The sequence below is a fragment of the Lithobates pipiens genome, unplaced genomic scaffold (assembly GCF_037356315.1).
Source record: "Lithobates pipiens isolate NorthernLeopardFrog02 unplaced genomic scaffold, aLitPip1_a1.2 Scaffold_1, whole genome shotgun sequence".
NCBI classification, from domain to species: Eukaryota; Metazoa; Chordata; class Amphibia; order Anura; family Ranidae; genus Lithobates; species Lithobates pipiens.
Genome location: NW_027507685.1, coordinates 58,238,728 through 58,254,226, shown reverse-complemented (window position 1 = coordinate 58,254,226; position 15,499 = coordinate 58,238,728). Strand labels below are relative to the sequence as shown.

Below are 15,499 nucleotides of genomic sequence, written 5' to 3'. Positions count from 1 at the left end.
AACTCGGAAAACAGGTACATTTTTTAAGTGAAGCTCCAGTCAAAAGAAATATTATTAAGCTTTTTAGATTGCATAGGGAAGGGTTAACCCCCCCGTAATGTTTGTTTTGTTGTCTGTGCTCCTAATCAGAAGAAGATTTCACCTCACTTTCTGTCCCAATGACTATTGGATTTTGAAAATTTGGGGTTTTTGTGGAAACAAGCCTTGGTGTTAAAGCATTAGTGGAGGTACCTTTTTCCTAAAACTCTTAAAGGAGAAAATTTCCTTTCTTACCAACTACCCCTTGATACACAGAGCGATAATGCTTACCTCTGTGTTTGCCTGACAGATGTTTGCCCAGAGCCCTAGATTGACCAGAGAACTCCTGTTTCCAGCTGCACACACTCTTTCATACATCTCACATTACATATCCACATACACACCTATGAATACAGCTTATGCAAGCTATTAAGCAAAGGGACATGTGACTTTTTATCAACGTATGGGTGATGTTTATGTGCGGTCAAACAAAGCTAAATAGAAAAACTGTAGTCCAGTGACACCAGGAACAAAATTATTTCATATTCATCACAGATTTCCTTAGGTGACAGTTCATAGATTTGCTTTGTTAAATGAGCGGCTAGGCAGCACAGTGTAATATTGATTATAGACAGAAGCACAGAGCAATTAGGCACTTAATGAATATATTTGCATATCCTCGGTAACGCCAAGCAAGGTAGATGGAATAGAAGAGACCAGGCAGGAGCAAAGCAAAAGCAGAGTGTCAGGTGTACTTTTGTGTCTGCATTAGTAGCATTCTCATGCCGGTCTCTCCACACCGCTTACCACTGCCTGCTTACAAAGGTAGGAGTAAAAGGGGGGGGGGGCAAACAAGGGCAAAGCAAAAGCAGAGCGTCAGGTGTATTTTTATATCTGTATTTACAGCGTTCTCATATCAGTCTCTCAGCACTGCTTACAAAGACATCCGTCCTTTAAATCAGGCCGTCCATCATCTAGGTAAGTAGCCAAGTGCCAGAACTACTCTGTATTAGGTGATGGTATTCCAAACTTAGGGCAGCCGTCCATTCAAACATCCCGCCATTAATCCTCCACAGGCTGCCGTCGTTCAATCCGCACTCCGAGACCTAAGTAAATGAGATCCCAGTACTCAGTCCCATACCTACTCAGGGAATGAGTCTTCAGAGACAGGGCAAGTGCTGAGGCAAGGCCCATGTTCAGGACCAGGACCTTGAAAGAATCCCGGGGATAACTGATTACCAGGATCTGAAAAGTGCCTTATGGGGAACCCAATGCCCAAAGGTCACTTTTAGGCTATCCCCGCATTGTTAAGTCCAGAGGGGTCTGGATGCAGCACTCCAAAAGCAAGGCTGTGGATGTGGATAGCTGCAACTGAGGAGACCAACTTCCCCACTGATGTAGAAAAGAGTTGATTCAAATAATAAAAATAACTTAATCATTTAAATAGCAGAGTTGAAGAAAGGAAAGGATGTCCATCTTCTAGGGCAATACAAAATCTGAGGCGTGCTACTAGTAAGAGGGGTTCTACTGGGCTGGCCTAAATTTTATTTTTATTTTTTGTTTGTCAGTGTCCAATCTGCCTTCAGGTGAAAGGTGAATGACCATGTTTCTCATGTTTCTCAATGGACCAAAAAAATATAAAAAAAAAATAAAAAGATATATAAACACTGGGCCAATTCTGACATTTTTCTCCTCATGTAAAAATCATATTTTTGCTAGTAAATTACTCAGAGCCCCCAAACATTAAATTATTTTAAGCAGAGGCACCTTAATAGATTTTAGGGCACACAAACACAATAGAATACCTATTTTGGTAAAATATAAAATATGACGTTACACCGAGTAAATAGAAATCGAACATGTCATGTTTTAAAATTCAGTACATCCGTGGAATGATCCCAAACAACAGTATCTAAAAATCTCCATAGGCACTGCTTTAAAAGCTGTTTAGAGGTACACAGGAGCTAGAATTACTGCTCTTACTCTGACATTTGCAGATACCTCACACGTGCAGTGCGAATGTTGTTTACATATATGCGGGGGACTTACGTATGCACCTTAATTTTTTTATATTTCATTGTTTAACTTTTTTTTTTACACAGTCTCCAATTTATTTTTTTGGACAACTTTATTGCCATCACAAGGGATGAACAACATCCTTTGTGATAGCATGGGCAGTGACAGGAACTCTTTACTGGGACATCTTGGGTCTATTAGGCCCCAGATCTCTCCCCGGGGACCTCCCTCCCATCGCATGAGATCAGCCCCCCGCCGCATTTAACAATTGGATTTTTATTAGAATTTAAAGCGGGAGTCCACCGGGACTCCGCATTTTTTTTATTTTTTTTTAAAGCCAGCAGCTACAAATACTGCAGCTGCTGACTTTTCAAAATAGTGACACTTACCTGTCCAGAGCGCCCGCGATGTCGGCACCCGAAGCCGATCTGTAGATCGTTTCTCGGGTGCTGCCGCCGCCATCTTGGGTATGGGAATCAGGAAATGGAGCCTTTCGGCTTCATTTCCCGGTTCCCTACTGCGCATGCGCGAGCCGCGCTGCGCAATAAGGACGGTCCCCGCTGCCTCTGGGATCTGTGTGTTTTCCCAGCAGGCAGCGGGGCACTTTCGGAAAGGGGCGGGACTTGCGAAAAGGGGCGTAATATACGCCCCTTTCCGCAGAGAGCTATTCCGGAAGTGGGTGCAGATACCTGTACTGTACAGGTATCTGTACCCCCCTCCCCCCTGAAAGGTGCAAATTGTGGCGCCGGAGGGGGGGAGGGTTCCGATGAGCGGAGGTCCACTTTAGGGTGGACCTCCGCTTTAAACAAAAGCAGAATACCATATTAGTTGAAACAATTTGGGTACATATGCTTAAGTTACAAAATCTATAAAGAATTAACAAAACGTTAGTCACTAATACCAAAACATATATTATGTAATGTAGTAATTCTCACTCTTCCCAAGTGGTTATGGCTACAATCCGCCAGGAACCGCAAATGGGTATAGGCAACAGGAAACCCAATGAAGACAAATAACAGAAAAGGATTTAAGGAGAAGAGGGGAAAGAAAAAAAAAAAAAAGAAGAGGAAGAATTGCTGTTGAACATTAATAATATTGCTTTTCTTAGATCGACATGTCAGGACCACCGCATTTAAAAACAATCCAGTGGCCATTTAGCCACTAGGATTTCTTTTACATTTAAAAGCATCACCGGCAGAAAAAAAACCCCAAAAAACAAAGGAAATCAGGAGGATGCCTGTAACTGCAGGCATCATCACGGTATCACCACTCAAAGTCCAGGACGTCCTATGGGCAGGAACTGGTTGAGCATTATTAGGTTTGATACTCCTGGGATTGGTCATGGGCCAAGTAATATATTTTATAAGGTTTAAATATATTTACATAGTAAAGCTTTATTTATACTTGGAAATCAGTATACACTACGTGTGACCAAAAAGTACCTAATAAATCCTTTTCTAGGAATCATCCAGGCCAGCTTTGTGAGAAGCTCCTCTCACTTAGAAAAAGTAAAACACATCATCCAACATTATAAAAAAGAACAACATATCTTTGAGCCTCAGTAACATAACAGTACAAATTAAACAACAGGTAAACATTCATATAACCACAAAATGCTAAATAGAAATCTCTAAAAATAATAGGAGCATAGGAATGGGAAGATAGACAGCACTGGAAGATTCCTAGCAAATTAGTTACCAGGTATTTAACTATTTAATCAAGTCATTTTCTTGCAGGACTTATTCCATAAGGCTTACTCCTGACAGGAGAGTATGGCCATATGGATATTTTGAAACACCATATAAAAATTGAACAAGGTGGTAGCTCTGCAGAGGTGTTAATGCAAACCATTCTTATGTCCATACTGAAGTCAAAGACTTGTAAAATGACTTTTAAATACACCGAAAGGTTCTACCTTTATAACTATGTAGAGCAGCCTTTCTCAAAGTGTTTAGCTCCAAGGGACCCCTGAAGTAAATTACAGGTTTCAGGGATCCTTTATCAAAATCATGTTATCTGTGAGCAATAGGGAAATGGCTAAAAACACCAATTGCTGTAATGCAACATGGCGCACAGAGTGCCACTGGTCTTTGGCTCTAACGGGAGGCCAGTCAGCCACAGCAAGTATGGAGACGTTGCTTTGTCTTTGGATGCATTTGAGAATAGGGAGGAAATTATCAATTCCTAAGCCCCAACTTAGGGTAAACTATTGTAAGAACCACACAGACTGGGAAAAAAACAGTATCATATGGTTTCATGATAACTAAAGCATGCCACTGCAACTCCTGAAGTGCCCAAATAAATACTTGTCGCATGGCCTAAACCAGGGGGTCGCTAAACTTTTCACCCTGTATATTTTACAAATTCTCGGGTCAAATAAAAACTGATTATTTATAAACGAATCAGAGGCAGCGATAAAGAATATAATTTGACAGGCTGCCCACACCTAAATGCCAGAGCCTCATGAATTGGAGCTAAACTTCAAGTGTGCACAAGCCTTTACATCTGTGTTCCTGTCAGACAACCCCCCCCCCCCCTCCTGTACATTTGGTCCCCATCAGATTTTCTCCACACATGTGTTCCCCTTAGAGTTTCCCCACACATTTGTGTCCCCCATCAGAGCTCCCTGTTAATTTGTCTGCCCTTCAAAGCCCCTCACAAATTGGTGTCAGGCACATTGTATGAAAAATGACAGCGGTAAAAGGACAATGATGCCAACAGTGGAGCAGGAGTTGGGAGGTGCGGCAGGTGTGCAATGAAGTACTTTACTGGTTGCCAGGAAACCGGCGGTACTAGAAACCAACACAGTGAGGCGCTGGTTTAGGCAGGCTTTGTCGGGTTGTGGGAGCTGCACTGCATTCCGACAGAGGTGAGTTTGCAGCGCAGGTCCTGCAACCCCACATAGTTTGAGCAGAGAATGACCTTGCAGTGAGAGTTTCAGTTTGCACTTAAGTTGTCAACAGGGGAACCCCACTGACAGCTGAATGAGTCATCAGTTGTTAAGGACGTGGCAGACCCTTGTCGACTGGAAGTATCCTATGAGGAGTCTTGCATTGTCTGTACAGAATGGCATTTCAAAAGGGCTCTTTAAAAATAAAGGTCTGTAAAGCTAGCTGCTCCCAGCCCCCCCCCCCCCTCCCCCCTTTCCCATTGACTAGTTAGTAGAGGAAGTAATAAAGAATTCAGGAAAAACCTATGCTTAAAAAGGAAAAAAATATCTCAGGTTGTGAAATGTAACTGACCCTGGCCTCGGTCTTTTCCTTTAGGGAACAAAGTTTTGGGACTTTCCAATTTTTCTTCCTAGAAGGCAGGTAACGTCAGACAGCAACAGCAGCACATATTGAGCCATGTACAGCATTGCCATAACAATGCATAGTTAAAAATAAACTGCATATAAGCGATATACAAGGACAATCAGATGGTACATTCTTGCATATGCAAGATCTCTGTCCTTGTCACATCTGAAAGCAAATGTCAGATGACCTGCATGGTATTTGAAGCCTGAGCCCCTTCAGGACCATAGGGCTCAATGCAATATTGGTGTGAGTAGAGGTATATTATAGATGTACCACTTAAAGCAGAGCTCCAACCAACAATCACACCACTGCAACATTTTCCAGGTTTTTTTGGGGGGGGGGGGGTATCTGATTTTGACAGGTACCCACTTCCACTGCCCGGTAAGATGGCTGTACACCGATCTACGTAATTTGCGCCCCCTCCACACAATTTTTGAATATAGTACTGTAACAAACCAAGTCAGGTATAAGGTTCAGAGTGACAACAAGTAATGCTATATCTACAGGCTGAAACACTGGCCATAACCCCACACATAACATACAGACCACACATCCTTATCCAAAGGGACCTAGCGTTGGTATAGCCTCATGTATTGTGCCATAACTTGAAGACCATCTCTACCGTAGGAAAGACAACAAAAGCACATTCACTCTGAGCTTGTAAGAGGCACACAAACATTCACAGGAACTAACACAAAAAAAGAAGACCTCCTCTTCCCAACGGTACCCCACAATGTGCCATAGGTGAAGGTAAGCACGAGGTACGCCATGCTTACCTTGGAGCTCACCTGCATGACAGGTTCTGCAGGGCAGGTAATGTGTTGATTCTGACATGGTCAGCTGCATATTGCTCCATTTGCCTCCAAATGTATAGCCCCAGCTCTGGCCCCTCTGCCAGCTATCCCCAAACTATGTATGGTGGAAATTCAAAGATGTACATATCTCTGCTGTTTCCCTGGTCTCAGCTGAGACTAAAAAAATATGTTTGCAGTGCTGTGTTCTTGCGCAGCTCACCCTCTGACCAGACATACATCATCCCGGATCAAAACTAAGGCCTAAAACTCCATATTGCAAGCCACGCAGATGTGCCACCATTATTTCAGACACTGCATGAGCCGCGCGAGTGCCTATACCACAACCTCAGGTCAGAGAAAAATAGAGTTTGCTGGGAAATTACTATAGGGGGATCTGCTCCAAATGCACCACAGCTGGAGGATGACTACCACTTCCCCGGTGGGAGGGAAGCCTTGGGCTTACAATAAAAAAAAAAAAAAAAACACATGAGGAGAATGTATAAAAATATACATTTTTTCCCCACTACGTACCTTGTCTAGGCATACCACCCGTATATAAAAAAAAAAGCATGGTAGTAAGCTGGACATAGAGATCCCTGCAACTAGCACGTTGGCCTGAAAGATTTGTGTAAAACAAACATCTGATGGTTCTTGTTGGTCCGGAGCAAACACATTGAACTGAGGCTCAGGGGTACATTGTTCTTTTTTATAATGGTGGACAATGTGTTTCCAGATGGGAGGAGCCTTCTCTCAATGCTGCCCTGAAAGATTATTTGAGAAAAATGTTTCCTTGCTAAGCATTAAGGTTACAACCATAAATGTCTCACCTCATCATTGTCATTTCCACCTGAGCACTTACGAGAAGACTTGTACTGTAAATATAAACAGAATAAAAAAAAGAATAAGGTGTCTGATGCTTTTGTACCCGTTTTTTTTCTGAAAAATAATATAACATTAAAATACAGTGCCATGAAAAAGTATTCACACCCCTTAAAATTTTCCACTTTTTGTCATGTTATAAGTAACAACGTACAAAGTGCCACATAAATTGTAAAGTGAAGTGGAAGTGAAATGAAAAATAGTTTTCCAAATTTTTTACAAATATAGATCTGAAAAGTGTGGCGTGTATTTGCATTCAGTCCCTTTACTCTGATACCCGTAACTAAAATCTAGCGGAACCAATTGTCTTCAGGAGTCACCTAATTAGTAAATAGAGTCTACCTGTGTGTAATTTAATCTCAGTATAAATACAGCTGTTCTGTGAAATCTTTAGAGGTTTCAGGAACCTTCGTGAACAAACAGCATCATAAAGGCCAAGGAACATACCAGACAGGTCAGGGATAACATTGTGGGGAGAAGTTTAAATCAAGGTTAGGTTATAAAAAATATCCCAAGCTCTGAACATCTCATCGAGCAAAGTTCAATCCATCATCCAAAAATGAAAAGAGAACGGCACAACTGCAAACCTACCAAGACATGGCCATCCACCTAAAATGGACAGGTCGGGCAAGGAGACCATAAAATCAGAGAAGCAGCCAAAGATGATCTTGGTTTTACTTTGCACAGAAGAACTCAAGCTTCCTCCCTAGCTAAGCCCTGGCACATATTGCATCCACAACAGAGTGCCGTTTTGGCCACCAAGTCTGACAGGTTTGATTCAAAACACTCCTGTACTAAAAGCAAAGCATAAAGGATGATAAAGTGGCAGCAAAGGTCAAAAGCTCCACCCGAAATGCCTAATGCATGCTTTAATAAAATAGTTTGAGCCTATCTTATACTGCTTTGGGGGAAGTGGGGTTGATTCAGAGTCCTTGTTGGGTAGGAGTTGACATTTTCTTACACAGTACCAAGAGAATTCCTGGGGTTACAGAGTACTCCGATTTGTGAGGGTACCTATGGGGTCTTGGCTGTTCACCCATGTAAATCTTCATACCTTTTCTTCACCACATATGTAGGTTAAATGAGGAGTTGGTAAACCCAACATTGTAATAATTCTAGCACTGTAGTGAAGTAAACATTCAGATACTTATATGCCAATTTCTTACTTGTGGTTACAGAACTTTTGTTCAACAATATTTTATTCAGTGACAGTTTATTATTTCATATCTAAATTTTACTGAAAATCTTAAGAGACTACTAGATTAAAACACATTATTGCTGACGTGCATCTTTAAAATATTATGATGTTGTATACTGCTTAATCTGTTTCAATTTTACCTTTGTGATATGTTCAAAATGTAATACAAATTATTTGAATTAAGATTATACAGCACACACAAAACATACTTGTAAAAAGGCAAAAATGGCAGTTTTCAACTTTCACTCCAGTGCCATCTTGAGGAAGATTATAGTTACAGCATACTCATCAACATTATTCTATCACATTAAAGTAATTTTCTCACATTTAAAAAAAAAAAAAAAAAAAAAAATCGATATAAAATAAAAAATAAAAAAACATATCAATTAACTATGGAAGTAGCCCTTCTACTTTCAAATAATGTTGAGATCTCCATCTCCAACATTAAACGGGTACCTTTTCAAAGGACTCCACAAAAGGAAAGTGGGGCTAGGAAAAGCATAGTGTGAAAATGTTTATTAACCACTCAAGCCCCGGACCATTTTGCTGGCAAAAGATCAGAGCACTTTTTGTGATTCGCACTGCATCAATTTAACTGACAATTGCACGGTCGTGCAACATGGCTCCAAAACAAAATTGAGGTTCTTTTTTCTCCACAAATAGAGCTTTCTTTTGGGGGTATTTGATCACCTCTGAAGTTTTTTTTTTGCGCTATAAACAAAAAAACAAAAAAAACTGACAATTTTGAAAAAAAAACATTTTTTTTTTTTTTTTTACTTTTTGCTATAATAAATATCCCCCCAAAAAAAATATTTAAAAAAAAAATTTTTTCCCTCAGTTTAGGCCAATATGTATTCTTCTACATATTTTTGTTAAAAAAATAAAAATAAAATAGCGAAAAGCGTTTGATTGGTTTGCGCTAAAGTTATAGCGTCTACAAAATAGGGGTTCGTTTTATGGCATTTTTATTAATATATATATTTTTTTTTTACTAGTAATGGTGGCGATCAGCGATTTTTATTGTGACTGCGACATTGTGGCGGACAGATTGGACACTTTTGGTGCTATTTTGGGACCATTCACATTTATACAGCAATCGGTGTGATTAAAAATGCATTGATTACTGTGTAAATGTGACTGTCAGTGAAGGGGTTAACCACTAAGTGTCGCTGTAGGGGTTAAGTATGTCCTAGGGATTGATTCCAACTGTGGGGGGGAGGGCTATGTGTGACACGACACTGATCACTGCTTCCGATTACAGGGAGCTGTGATCGGTGTCACTAGGCAGAACGGGGAAATGCTTGTTTACATCAGCATTTCCCCGTTCTTCCTCTCCGTGAGAAGATCGCCGGCATCCCCGTGGACAATGAGTCCGTGGGACCCGCGATCACACTCACGGAGCTCGCGGAGGGTGAGCGCAAACCTCCTCCTAAAGGGCAACGTACAGGTACGTTAATATGCCTGTACATGCACTTCTGCCGATGTATATCGGTGTGAGACGGTCGGCAAGTGGTTAAACAATTCTATTCTCTCAAAAACCTAAATTGCTTTTATAAAGGTCATTTATGATTGCTGCTAGGGCTGACCAGTTTTTTGCTTGGTTCACTTCTTGGTGACTCACTGCCCTGGAAAAAATAGAATTTTGATTTACCTGTAAATTCCATAACTTGGAGTACAGTACAGTACAGGACACAGGATCTGCAGTCAAAGAAAATGTGTTGCATGCTGCTACCTTCAAGAGGTTGGACACTGGCAAATGCTTTGCTGAGAAAAGCCCACGGTGCATCCTCATACCTCCAGTTTACTCCGTGGGACCCCCCGGTTTTTTATAAAGCAATAAGGAGAAACAGAATAGGGAGGAAGGGGGAGGACCTGTGTCCTGTACACTATTCCAAGAAATGGAATTTACAGGTAATCCAAACTTCTCATTATCTCAATTCTACAGTACACAGGATCTTTAATAATAGACCATGGGACATCCTCAAGGAATAAACTGAGGGGAGAGCAATAACATAGCGACTATGGCATGCAGGCCCACAAGAAAACAAGGGTCAATGGACCAGAAACACTCAACCTGAAGTCCATATTGGCTGAAACCTGCATTGGCCTGGAGGTTTACCCAGTAAAATTATGAAATGTTATGAACAGAGAACCCGGTGGCTGCTCTGCAAACTTGCAAAATGAATGCTTGGTGCTGAAAGGTCCAATAAATCTGGTAAAGATGGCTCTGATGGGGGAGGGGAAGAAGTATCCTTTCTTTTAGGGCATAAACCCTGGAAATTAGCTGCCCGAGTCACCTAGCTATGGTGAACTAGGAAGCGGAATAACTCTTCATGGGACCCTCAGGGAGGTCAAAAAGATAATCAGTTTTTTGGAGGGAAGATGTTGAAGCATGGTAAACCCTAGCTGCTCTAAACACATCCACACAATGGAGCGAAATCTCCTTACTGTTCTTCAGGATAGGACATTGGGAAGTGAGGATAAAATCCTCAGTGAGGTGAATAGAAGGGATGAAGAGATCACCCTGGTGTGGAGGGAGTGTCTAGGTCCCAGGATCACTTTATCTAGATAACAAAAAAAGTTATTTTCCATAAATAGTCGCTAACTGGGAAACACACCTGGCAGAGGTAATGTGCAACAAATTGGCCACTTTGCTGGTGAGATGTTCCAATGAGATATTCTGGATTGATTCAAAGAGGTCTTGTGTGTGAAGCCATGGGTCTTTGAAATAGAAAACAAAGAAAAGGGACCTGTACCTTTAGAGTACTAAGAGCCAGAAGCTCCTCTAAACCAAGCAGGAGGAAGGCCAAGTTGCATGGCACACAATATTCCTGAGAGTTGAAAGTGTCTGCTTTTGCACCAGACAAAAAAGGTCTTCCAAGTGCAATGGCAAACCTTACAAGTCTACCATTGTCGGCCCGTAAAAAGAGGAAAAGAACCTCCAGCATTTATTGGGAATCCATAGAACAGAATAGTTCTTCGGAATCCCTGCACCCACTCCAGACACTTGCAGCTGACATGGATGGCACCGCCACCTCCTGCTTCATGCGGACACCATGTATCCACAACAGATGAAGAAAAGCCTCTATCTGAAAATTTCAGTCAGGATCTCATTCTCCCCCAACCACAGCCCCTCCGCTGTCTGCTGCCACTGCTACTCCCATGACATCTGCAAACGGTCCTGATAAACAGGATGGATCAACCCCACCACTTTACATGTCTGCCGACATGCAAGCACTTTTCCAACTGCTTGCAACTAAATCAGATCTGCAGCTTCTACCTACTAAATAAGCTCTAAGGAGAAGTGGGCACAGAGGCTAGAGGGCTTTTTCTATGGCAGAGTTAGATGACAACTTGTCAGAGTCTAGAGTGACGGCTGTGGAGTTATCTATCATGCACAAGACTCCTATAACTGCACTTTAGCAAATTTGCTCCGGCCATTTGCAACAACCTGCTCACTTAAAAATATAAGTTGAAGACTAAGAGAATAAAAAGCCATTACAACAACATCAGATTATGAGGAATCCCTGAGACTGATATCAAGACTTCTGTCATCGCCATTCTGAACATAGTCTTAGGTAAGGAAATCAAAGAACATTTAGAGCTGGATAGAGTCCATCATAGCTTCATAGTTATAGTTTCATAGTTAGTAAGGTTGAATAAAGACAGCAGTCCATCCAGTTCAACCTGAGTGTCTACAACCCCTATCCCTGTACATTACACACTCACATTGACCCCTACCCTCAAGGAGCCTACAATCCACGGTCCCCATTCATATACTAGGGCCAATTTTGGACTGAAGCCAATTAACCTACCTGCATGTCTTTGGTTTGTGAGAGGAAACCAGAGTACCCGGCAGAAACAGGGAGAACATGCAAACTCCAGGCATGTAGAGCCGTGGTTGGGATTCGAACCAGTGACCCTTCTTACTGCTAGGTGAGAGTGCTAACCACTACACCACTGTGCTGCCCTATCGGGTCGGTGGACAGCAAATCACGTGTGATGAACCCCCACAAGATCTGCGATGAGGGATACATTGTTATGTGGAAAAAGAAGAAATTATACACTGTGTATGGGTTTAGTGAAATTTGATGGCGTTCATATTCAGATTCTTCTGGATTTATCCAGGAACACCCTTAGGCTTCATGTACACTGCTGCTGGTAAACTGACATTTAGGAGCAGTGGGGCATGTTTTTTTAGCTGCCCCTGAACTCTCCTCTATATTATCTTATCAGTACATGTACACAGGGTTGTTTATAGTCGTTTCTAGGCAGTTGAGTTTAGAAGCATTTTTTGGAAAGCAAAAATATGCATTCAGGACAGATGTTCAGAGGTATTTGAAACGCCAAATGCCTGTAACAGCTTGTAAACACGTGTAAACGCGGTAACTCATGTTTAGCCGTGTTTTGTTTACAGGCATAGATGCATTTTTCACTATTTAAAAAAAAACAAACAAAAAAACCGCCTTAATGCAAACGCGCCTAAATGCAGCATGCGCACGCGGAAAAACAGACGTTTTTAAACGTTGGTATACTATCAAGTTAAATCGCTCAGGAGAAGTTTTAAAATGTCCCGTGTACATTAAGCTTTACTTATAGTAGAGGAGAAAGCTGACCTTAAAGTTGATCCACCAAAATGATGCCTTACTGATGGGGTTACAGTAAGGGAAAAAAGTATTTTATCCTCTACTGATTTTGTACATTTGCCCATTGACAAAGAAATGATCAGTCTATAATGTCAATGGTAGGTTTATTTTAATAGTGAGAGACAGAACAACAAAAAAAATAACCCAGAAGTAAGGTTATTTGAGTAAATAAGGATTTGACCCCTTCACAAAACATCACGTAGTACTTGGTACCCTTAGAAACAAAAGAGGGGAAACGGCGCTATTCAAATACCTATCCTCTAAGCAGCAGCTCAAATCATTATACCTACGACAGTCAAAATTGTATACAGTGGGGAGCTGCGCTAAAGATACACTAAATATATAAAAAATGGTTGTTCAGTGAGAACAAAAATTCAAAAGAAAAAAGTGAATGCAACACTTTCACTCAGAGGAGTGAAAATAATGTAGTAAAGTGTATAAGAAAATTGATTCTTCATGCAAATAAATACATAATCCAAAAACATTAATTAAATAGAAAAAATAAAAAAATAATCATAAAAATATCAATCAAAATTAATCAATATGTGAAAGAAACACCACAAAATGTGCTACCACAATATTATCATAAATAAATAAGTGAATAAATTCAAGTGAATAATAATACATAAATAACAAATAAACTCATCAAGTGTATAAATACAAGTATGAAAAATGAAAATGTCATGAATAAATTTCATTCAATGTGTATATAGCCAGAAAAGCAGTCCATACAAGTCCCATAGAAAGTGAATCAGTTGGTCCAATGTGTAATGAAAAATAACACCCAAATCGTGTAACCAGGATTCTGCTGAAGCACCTCCACCAATGAAACTCTACAAGATGAGATCTCGCATGGAGCCCCAGACGGAGGGGCCGACTGTTGTGTCATTCTCTCACCAAGCTGCTTGGCGATGTCTTGTCACTCACTCCAGCCTTGTGAAGGTCTACAATTTTGTCCCTGACATCCTTGGACAGCTCTTTGGTCTTGGCCATGGTGGAGAGTAAGGATGAGCTCAGACGTGTTCGCAAGGGCCACGTGCACAGCCCGCCAGGAAGTTGGCGCAGCACTGCACTAATCACAGGCAGTGAGACAATGCCCGATCTCTGCAGCCACGCATCGGGGCAATGTCTCACTGCCTGTGATTAGCGCAGAGCTGTGCTGACTTCCTGGCGGGCTGTGCACGTGGCCCATGCGATGAGCTCATCCTTAGTGGAGAGATTGGAATCTGATTGATTGCTTCTGTGGACAGGTGTCTTTTATACAGGTAACAAGCTGAGATTAGGAGCACTCCCTTTAAGAGAGTGTGCCTAATCTCATCTTGTTACCTGTATAGAAGACACAATATTGCTGATTGATAGGGGATCAAATACTTATTTCACTCATTAAAATGTAAATCAATTTAAACTTTTTTAAATTAGTTTTTCTGGATTTTCTTGTTGCTTTCTGTCTCTCACTGTTAAAAATAAACCTACCATTAAAATTATAGACTGATCATGTCTTTGTCAGTGGGCAAACACACAAAATCAGCAGGGGATCAAATACTTTTTTCCCCCCTCACTGTATTTCCTACATGCTCTGATCCACAAAGAAAACAAGACCTTGAGAGCCCATTCACACAGGGGCAACACGACTTGTAGGCGACTTGATCAGGCTACTTGGACACGACTTGACAGCGGTGACTTGGGACGACTTCAAAACGACTTGTGATGACTTCAAGCGCGACTTGGGACGACTTACAAGTCGCCCCAGGCCAGGCGACTTTTGCCGCGGCCAAGCAGAGAATGAGCTCAAGGGGAAACTCCACGGCAAATTTCTGAAAAAAATTTGGCGTGGGTTCCCCCTCCGAGAGCATACCAGGCCCTTAGGTCTGGTATGGATTCCAAGGGGAACCCCCTACGCCGAAAAAAACGGCGTGGGGGTCCCCCCCAGATCCACACCAGACCCTTATCCGAGCACGCTACCCGGCCGGCCAGGAAAGGGGGTGGGGACGAGCGGGCGCCCCCCCCCCTCCTGAGCCGTACCAGGCCGCGTGCCCTCAACATGGGGGGGTGCCTTGGGGGAGGGGGGGCGTGCGGCCCCCCCACCCCAAAGCACCTTGTCCCCATGTTGATGAGGACAAGGGCCTCTTCCCGACAACCCTGGCCGTTGGTTGTCGGGGTCTGCGGGCGGGGGGCTTATCGGAATCCGGGAGCCCCCTTTAATAAGGGGGCCCCCGGATACCGGCCCCCCACCCTATGTGAATGAGTATGGGGTACAATGTACCCCTACCCATTCACCTGTGAAATAAAGTACAATAAAACACACAACACAGAGAAAAAGTATTTTATTGCACAGCCGGGGGTCTTCCGTCTTCGGGGGTCTTCTCGCCGGACTCCTCCGCTATGTGTGTGTAGCTCTTTTGCCAGCGGAGGAGTCCGGCTTTCTTCCTCCCCGCCGCCGGCCTCTTCTCCCGACTTCGGGGGTCTTGTCCCCCTCTTCGGTTCTTCTGCCGGGCCACCGCGCCTGGTCCGGTGGCCCGGTCTTCTGTCGCCGTCTTCCGTTCTTCTGTCGCCGCCTTCGGTTCTTCTGCCGGGCCACCGCGCCTTCTTATAGCTCTTTTACAGGCGGTGGCCCGGTCTTCCGTCGCCGCCGCCGCCGCCGCCGCCGCCGCC

General features: G+C 42.6%; 1 protein-coding gene and 1 long non-coding RNA gene across 7 annotated transcripts in view; one reads left to right on the top strand and one right to left on the bottom strand.

The window, feature by feature from the left end:
* The window catches only part of LRCH2 (leucine rich repeats and calponin homology domain containing 2), a 198,039-nt gene that overhangs the window by 64,513 nt on the left and 118,027 nt on the right, over positions 1-15,499 (bottom strand). For all 3 annotated transcript variants that reach the window (XM_077448439.1, XM_077448510.1, XM_077448599.1), the window contains one exon: positions 6,952-6,996. In XM_077448439.1, the coding sequence (XP_077304565.1) occupies positions 6,952-6,996 (45 nt within the window). The remainder of the gene's footprint in view (positions 1-6,951; positions 6,997-15,499) is intronic.
* The window catches only part of LOC143924385 (uncharacterized), a 90,136-nt gene that overhangs the window by 31,704 nt on the left and 42,933 nt on the right, over positions 1-15,499 (top strand). The gene's annotated exons all lie outside the window — the stretch shown is intronic.